The sequence below is a fragment of the Chrysochloris asiatica genome, unplaced genomic scaffold (genome assembly GCF_000296735.1).
Source record: "Chrysochloris asiatica unplaced genomic scaffold, ChrAsi1.0 scaffold00055, whole genome shotgun sequence".
NCBI classification, from domain to species: domain Eukaryota; kingdom Metazoa; phylum Chordata; class Mammalia; order Afrosoricida; family Chrysochloridae; genus Chrysochloris; species Chrysochloris asiatica.
The window spans coordinates 6,193,467-6,201,655 of record NW_006408573.1 but is presented as its reverse complement, the minus strand read 5'-3'; the positions used below and the strand labels follow the sequence as shown (position 1 = coordinate 6,201,655).

General features: G+C 53.4%; 1 protein-coding gene across 2 annotated transcripts in view; it reads right to left on the bottom strand.

Annotated features, from left to right (window-relative positions):
• Window positions 1–7,243, bottom strand: part of SLC12A3 (solute carrier family 12 (sodium/chloride transporter), member 3) — a 37,179-nt gene extending 29,936 nt beyond the window's left edge. The window contains exons 1-8 of one of the 2 annotated variants that reach the window (XM_006863547.1): window positions 6,937–7,243; window positions 5,857–6,000; window positions 4,007–4,082; window positions 2,899–2,994; window positions 2,499–2,638; window positions 2,089–2,199; window positions 914–1,025; window positions 592–722 (exon numbers count right to left, since the gene is read on the bottom strand). In XM_006863547.1, the coding sequence (XP_006863609.1) occupies window positions 592–722; window positions 914–1,025; window positions 2,089–2,199; window positions 2,499–2,638; window positions 2,899–2,994; window positions 4,007–4,082; window positions 5,857–6,000; window positions 6,937–7,218 (1,092 nt within the window). In that variant the 5' untranslated portion in view covers window positions 7,219–7,243. The remainder of the gene's footprint in view (window positions 1–591; window positions 723–913; window positions 1,026–2,088; window positions 2,200–2,498; window positions 2,639–2,898; window positions 2,995–4,006; window positions 4,083–5,856; window positions 6,001–6,936) is intronic. The other variant, XM_006863548.1, reaches the window with a different exon arrangement.
• Between the last annotated feature and the right edge of the window lie 946 nt (window positions 7,244–8,189).

The following is an 8,189-nucleotide window of genomic DNA, read 5'->3' as shown; positions in this document are numbered from 1 at the left end:
ACTGAGTTGGATTGAGTTGGACTGAGTTGGGTTGAGTTGAGTTGAACTGAGTTGGATTGAGTTGGACTGAGTTGGGATGGGTTGGGTTGGATTGAGTTGAACTGAGTTGGACTGAGTTGGATTGAGTTGGACTGAGTTGGATTGAGTTGGACTGAGTTGGATTGAGTTGGACTGAGTTGGATTGAGTTGGATTGAGTTGGACTGAGTTGGGATGAGTTGAGTTGGACTGAGTTGGGATGGGTTGAGTTGGACTGAGTTGGGATGGATTGAGTTGGACTGATTTGGGATGGGTTGAGTTGGACTGAGTTGGACTGAGTTGGATTGAGTTGGACTGAGTTGGGATGGATTGAGTTGGACTGAGTTGGGGTGGGTTGAACTGAATTGAGTTGAGTTGGACTGAGTTGGGTTGGGTTAGGTTAGGTTGGATTGGATTACACTGGACTGGACTAGACTGGGTAGAGTTTAGAAGTTCTGGGCCCCTGGTCTCAGTGCCAAGTCAGTGGTGCAGCAGGAGATAGTGGGAAGACAGGAAGCATAGTTCTATGCATAGCCAACTGTGCCAGGAAGTAAGAGGGCAGGCATCTTGCTCACCTTGAGGTCCCCAGAGATGTTGGCTCCTGCTAGGATGCCCGTGGCTGAGGGGAAGAAAATGGAGAACATCCCAAAGAAGCTGCCATCTACGCCTCGCCAGTCAGGCACCAAGTTCTGGACAAAAATGTCTCCTGGAAAACCAAGGCCTAACTAAGTCAGTCACTCTGGCCCCCCTCACTGGGCCCAGCTGGGGCATTTGGTTGGCTCCCCTGGCCATGCAACTCAGGTGTCCCACCCTCCCAGCGTCCACAAGATGGACCAGATTTGTGGTGGTCTGTTCCCCCCTCAAAAGCTGTGGGCAGGGACCCCAAAATACACATACCTCGGTAGCTGAAGAAGCCTTTGGAAGCCTTGTCTTCAGATGGGGGAATCAGTGTCCCCACCAGGTAGTTGGCAAAGGAAATCATGATGATGAGAAAGAACAGCACCTGGGCCTGGGAAGCAGAGGCAGGTCAGACTGTGGGCCCTGTCTGCTCCGGGAGCTCCAGCAGAGAAAGACTTGCCCAAGGCCCCCACTCATTTCATTCACTCGTTCAGTCCTTCTATACCCACTGTGGGCAGAATTTATTCAAGAAGCCGAGCTAGACAGCCAGGGCCTCTGTCTTGTCGATTATCTGTAAGACGAAGTCAGAGTAAGAAAAGGGCATAGTGGGGACAGTGTTGGGGACCAGGGAAGGACATTTGAACAGAGGCCTGAAGGAGGAGGAGGAGTGAGCCATAGAATGATCTGGGGGTACACTTGGGGCATTCAGTGAGCAACGAAGAAGACAGTGTCTAATGTGCAGAGAACCTGGGTGCAGAGAGAATGGAGAGACAGGGTCTGAGGGTTAGCAGGGGCCATAGCACGCCAAACCTCCCAGCTACAGCCCAACGTGTCTTCTTCCCTGACTTCATAGTAATAAACTTCTCGTATTTGGCTGGATAAAATTTCAAAAACGGCCACTCCAACTCACATGGACCCCATGTGCCGCCCAGGGTTTTTAGTGGCTGATTTTTTGGAAGTAGATCTCCAAGCCTTTCTTCCAAGTTACCTGTGGGTAGACTAGAACTTCCAGTCTTTCAAGTGTGTTAATCCTGGGACTCTGTTAGGCTGGATATGTGGTTCAAGTAGAGACCACACCTCCCCAGCCTCCCTTGCGGCTGTGTGTGGCTACAAGACTGTGCTGTGGTCAATGGGCTGGAAGTAGAAGTAACCTGTGAAGCTTCCAGGCTGTACTGTAAAAGGAAAGGTATGTGGAGGTGTGTCCAGTGGGGATCAGGTGGGTGACATCACACCCAGGGGTGGGAGGAGCTTGGGTGCCTGACATTCTCGACAATGCACAGTAGAATGATTGGAGAGACAGAAAGAGGCAGCTCTCCTGCTTAAGGGCTCTTTGTCACAGCAGCAGAACTTCCAGCCCAGCTAATACTCACAAGGTGAGCAGAGCTGGGACGAGACCTCAGGTCTCACAACTTCCCCACATGACCATGCCCCGCCCCCAGCCTGGCCTTCCTCACCTTGGACTCCCACTCCATGCCGGCCAGAGAGATACCCAGCAGTATAGTGACAGTGACCACCCCGATGATTCGGATGTCGTTGGTGGGGTCCACGATGGGCGAACCGTACTCCTGGGGGAGGGGACAGGCCAGGCAGCAGCTGCCCTCCAAACCCCACTCCCAAGGAGCCCTCTGTGTCAGAGCCCCCGCCCCCACCCCAAGCAGCTGCTGCATTGGGCAGGACAACACACACTCCTGGAAGGGATGGTGGGGTGCTCTTGTCTTGATGAGACCCAGCAGTGGTTAGATGGTGACCTTGGTCCCTGGTAGATTCCCTGCTAGATGAAACCAGGCAGGACGTGGGAAGGCCCAGCCAGATGAGTGAGGGGTCCAGGTTAGGATGAGGAGCCCAGGGTCCAGCCCATCCTCACCAGGAGCAGGTCCCGCACGGTCTCCGCAAAGCCCACAGTGTGCATGGCCACAGCCACGGCGTTGGCGAAAGCAAAGATGAGGCCAATGGAGCCCCCCAGCTCTGGGCCAAGACTTCGGGAGATGAGGAAGTAGGTGCCACCTAAGGGGGCCAGAACCCAAAGCCATGAAACCAGAGGGGCCAGCTGGCTGGGGTGGGCTCTGGATAAACAGAAGCTGAGACTGATAGCAGGGCCCACAGGGCAGGGTGACCAAGAGGCCATCCTTGTGGGACTGAACTGGAAGCTTCCCAGTTGGGAAGGGGCACTTCAGGGAGCTGTTCCCAGGACAAAAACTGGGAAGTTTGCCAGAGCAGGACCTGGGAGGTATGGGGAGGGGCAGTTAGGGGCCTTGGGGACCTACCTGACTTGACCTTGCCGTTGGTGGAGATGGCGGAGATGGAGAGGCCTGTGATGGAGGTCACCATGACAGAGAGCAGGATGATAATCCAGGTGAGGACTGTGGGAGCACCCCAAAACTCAGTCAGGCATTTCCCGGGCGCAGAGAAACCATTAGAGGAGCTGGAGTCTGTCCACTAATTCACTGTGTGACGTAAGTCACTTCCCTGCTCTGAGTCTCAGTTTTCTCGTCTGGAAAATGGGTCTCTGTCTATCTCCTAGCATGTTCTAAATAGCCAGGGAGGTGATGAACCAACATCCCCTTTAACTACTGATAAGAAAATAAAGCAGTAGTCACGACTTGGTGAGCAGCTCTGGGGGCCAACCAAGTCCAGAAACTCCACAAGAACGCTGTCAGGTGGGTGTAGTTACTGGTGTTGTTTGCTGCCATTGAGTTGGCCCCTGACTCGTGGTGACCCCATTCACATCAGTGAAGCACCTTCCTGCACACACACACACACACACACACACACACACACACACCATGATCAGTTGCAGATCAAACCCCTGCAGTTTATAGACTTTTCTGCAGCTGATTTTTGACATTGATTGTTAGTCCTCTCCTCTTAGCTGGAAGCGCTGCTGAAAATTGTCTCACATCCTAGCAATACACGCATCTCCACTAGCAGAGAGGTGGTGGTGTTGTTGAGTGCTGTCGAGTCGGTCCCTGTATAGGGTCTCACCCACGCTGGGAGAGTAGGATTCAGTAACAGGTGTTACCATCCCCATTTCATTGATAAAGAAATCAAGGTTCAGACAGGTTAAGAAACTTGCCCTAGATCATTCAGCATGATGTAGACCTAGCATCTGAACCCTGGTCTGTTCAGAGTTCAAGCCTCGAGTCCCCATGCTCTGCAGTAACAATTGGCTCAAAGAGGCTAAAGGACTTACTTGAGGGCAAACAGACCAGGAGGAGCTGCTCTCTCCATGCCCAGTATTCTCTGCCACACACCCTGCTATCTATCAAGGCAGGACTGGAGGTGAGCTGAGGAGGGGCAGACCTGGCCCTGGTCTCTGCAGCCTAGGTTGAGCTCACGCCAGGGACTTTAGAGGACCAGGACTTGAGCACTCACCAATGCCTGCCTGGGCAGTAATCCAGGGGAGCCGCAGGTAGAGGATCACACCCCAGATGTTGAGCATGCAGCGGATCTGTGAGAAGAGTGGGTCAGAGGTGCCTGGATGGACCAGACATCCCAAGCCCAAAGATATAGGTCATGGCATTGAGTACCTGGATCCCAGGTACCCTGGACCTTTGCTTTACCCACTTCCACAAGCTCTGGCTTTCTGGTTCTGTGACACCTGCCCTCCCACCTACTCTCTCAGTCTCCACTGAAGGATGGAGACAGGCTAAAGCATCTTCACCCTTCATTCCCATTTGTTCCAAGCTGCTGACCAAAAGTCTGTTTGCCCCAGCAACAGCCCTGAGAGGCCAGCTGCTGGGCCAGGGCCTGGCATGTAAGAAGAGCTCAGCAAATGCCCCACATTCGAGCAGAAATCAGAGCTCGGCTTCCTGTGACTTCAGTTTCCAAATTTAAAGCAAAGCCAGAGGCCAGAGTTGAAGCCACCGTTCTGTGTGAGACAGACCGATGTGGTACTCAGCCCTAGCTACAATGTGGGTGATCACAGCACAGGGTGTTAATAACTATGGAGACTTAGAAGACACCCCCCACCCCCACCCCCACCCCCAGTCTGCTCTAAGGCACTAAAAGGAGATTGCACAGGCTCTGACTAACACAGTCTGGGAGGGAGACCCTGACTCTGGATCTCAGCCTCTGGGTTGGGAGAGGAGAAGGGTATACCATTCTGATGGGGAAACCAAGGCATAGTTAGTCCGCAGCAGAGACCAGAACCCAGGTGCCCTGCCTGCTAGGGCAGGGCTAAAGCATTCTCCTACATCTTATGTAGTTCCTTCTGTAAAACCTCATAATGTCTTCCCAAACCGAGTTCATTGAACTGTGGGAATGGTGCTGTAGGGTAAGCACTGGACTGCTATCTGCAAGGTCAGTGATTCAAATCGACCATCCAGTCCTTGAAAACCCTGTATAGAGTGGCTACGAGTCGGAACCAACTCCAGGGCACTTATCAACAGCAACACACTATAGCAAATCTTCCCGTGGTAAAGGACAAGGAAGGGAGAAACGCCACAGTTGTGGAATGTTTTGTTTAATGCTGCCCCCTAGTGGTACTTTGAGGAAACAGTTTCTCCTAATAACTGGCAAATTTGATGTAATAACTCTTTATCTATTTCCTCATTTACTGCTCATTTAACCTATAAGTAAGAAGCACTGATGGCACTGTGGGATAAGTACTGGACTGGTAACTGAAAGGTCAGCAGTTCAAACCCACCAGCAGCTCCACAAGAGAGAGGCTTTCTGTTCCCTTAAAGATTTATAGCCTCAGAAACCCTATACTGGGGTCACTATAAGTCAGAACCAACTCGACAGCAACAACAACTGACAAGTAACCTCAACCCATGCCCACTGCCGTGTCCAGGCTGATTCATAGTGACCCTGTAGCACAGAACAACACTGCCCCCTAGTGGTTCCGAGTCTGTAACTCTCCATGGGAGCAGGCTGCCACATCAGGTGAGTTTGAACCACCCTGACCATTTGGTTAGCAGCCCAATGCTTAATCCACTGGACCTCAAAGCCACACACCAAGTAAGTGGTCAAGCCAAACCAGGATTCAAATCGGGGTCACTAGCTTCCAGGTTCCTACTCTTAAGGAGTGGGCTGGTGCGGGGAGGGAATCACAGGACCCTGACCGTGGCCTGGATTCAGCCTGGGTGCAAATGAAGGTCCGGGTGCGCAGATAGGGAAACCAAGGCCTAGGCTGGGGCCTATGGGTAAGTGCTGAGCCTAGGGGGAGCTCTGTCTCCACACGCCCCCTCCTGGGCATACACACCCCTGCACACTCCACTCACCATCACACCCTTGACCCAGCCGAAGCGCACGGGCTCCCCAAGTTCCTTCTTGGCATTAGCACCTGCCTCGTCCTCCACCAGCCCATCGGTCATCTCATGGCTGGGCCGGCTGTCGAAGGCCAAGGCATGCAGGTGACTACCTTCCTGTTGGGAGCCCAGAGGTCAGGGGTCAGTCAGGTGGGGAAGTATGGGGCACCCCGGGCTCTTCGGCCTCTCTGGAGCTTTTGGAAAGCTCTACGGCTGCAATGGGGAACCCATGCCACCGGAAGCTGAGAGTCTGGGGTGTCTCTCTTCATAACACTGTTTCCCACCAGAAAGCAGGGGGCCTGCGGAGGAACAGCGCTGGGCTGTTGTCATGTTCCCCTTTCCTGAAGAGTCGACACAGCTTGTCCAAAACCACACAGTGGGTCCCTGACAGAGCTGGGGTGTGAACCCAGGTCTCCACCTCAGGGGTGTCCTGTTTGTGCTGAGAAGCCTGAAGCCCCATTTAGGATTTTCTTACAGACCTGTCATCTCAATAGCTCTGGGTGGAACAAAATCTCTATCTGGCCATGAGAGCCAGAAAGTAAGCTCAGGGGAGAGGAAGAGTCCTGGGAATTTTGTGAGTCTCAATCCCAGAATCAAGAGTGATTCAGCCCATTGGTCAAATGGGAAAAGTGAGGTGTGAGGGTGGGGGCGACCCAGCTCCCGGCTTTCCATCCTCCACAATTGAGCCTCCCAGGCAGCAAGCCCAGTGAGCCCCTCTCTGATGCAGACATTCCCTTCCCCTCTTCTCCCCTTGTCTTTCAAGTGTGTGCAACCTCTGCTTGCATGCCTCCACTGACTGGGAGCTCATTACCTCTTTATGCTGCCCATTCTACCTCTGGACTGCCAGTGACCGGACAATGAGAGGTGCAATATTTATGCAACAGGTTCCCAGGGCTTCACAGCCTTTACCTACACTATTTCGTTTAGGGTTCTCAACCCATGAGGCAGATACTCGTCCCCCTGGGCCAGATTACAAACTGAGGCACAGAGAGGTCAGGTAACTGGGCCCAGACCACACATCAGACTGTGGCTATCTCCTGACATCGTGCTTACCTTGAGGAAGGAGTGCAGGTCGGCCAACGTGGGCCGAACCTTGCGGGGCTCTCCCGGCAGGGCACTGTTGGCATAGTGCTCGTAGGTGGGCACCACATCAATGGTATTGTACCCAAAGGTGCGCATGTAGAAAGTGCTGCCGTGGGTCAGGTGGCTGGGCTGGCTGTTGTCATAGGCAGCAGGTGGTGGGGGTTCGTCACCCCCTAACAACGTGCTGATAGTGAAGCGTCCACTACACAGGGCTGGGTTCCCCGGTGTCTCCGTGGCTGGCAGCTCTGCCATTGTGGCTTTGGGTATCAGGGGAGGGGGCCAGGGTCGGCGGGGGCACCAAGGATGGCTTTATAGGGTGGACCTGAAGCAGGGAGGAGGCAGGGAGGTTGGTGCAAACCGCCTACAGCTGGCAAGCAGGGTCCCCAGATGGGGTTGGAGGTAGGAGCACGTGCCCATTAGATCGCTCAGATAGCAGCCTGCCGGGGACAGGAAGGGCAGACTGGCCCCGAGCCAGGCACAGAGCTGCTGCTGAGAGGGGGAGCTGAGCCAGCCCCTGGGTCCTGGAGGGACAGCAGAGATCACCAATCTGGACCCAGGAAGGAGCAGATCCCAGAGAGGACCTGAAGGCCTAAGGACCCACTAGGGGTCTCACCCTGGCAAATGCAAAGTCACTCATCTAAGAATAGCGTTCTGTATTTAAGGTACGATGGTACTGTGTCGTGGAGTCTTTCTAACTCATGGTGACCCTGTATAGCGTTTTCAAGGCTGTAAATCTTTATGGGAGCAGAAAGTCTCGTCTTGTTCCCACAATGCACCTGGCAGACTTGAACTGCTGATCTCGCGGTCAGCTGCCCAACTCGTAACCTACTATACTACCAGGGCTCCTTATTTAAGGTAACAAAAAAGGTAGCACTATAGGATAAGCATTGGACTGCTAACCACAAGGTCGGCAGTTCAAATCAACTAGCTCTCCATAGGATTCCAGTGAAGATTTACAGCCTAGGATACCCTATACCGGGTCACTATGGGTTGGAACAGACTTGATGGCAGTGGGTGGGTTGGTATATAAAGAAGGACCCCTGGTGATGCTGTGGGTTAGGCATTGGTCTGCCTAACTGAAAGGTTAATGGTTCAAACCCACCAGCCACTTTGCTGGGGAAAGATGAGGCTGTCTGCTTCCATACAGAGTTACAGTCTCAGAGACTCTATATACAGGGCCGCCGTGAGTCTCAGAAACTATATATACAGGGCCGCCGTGAGTC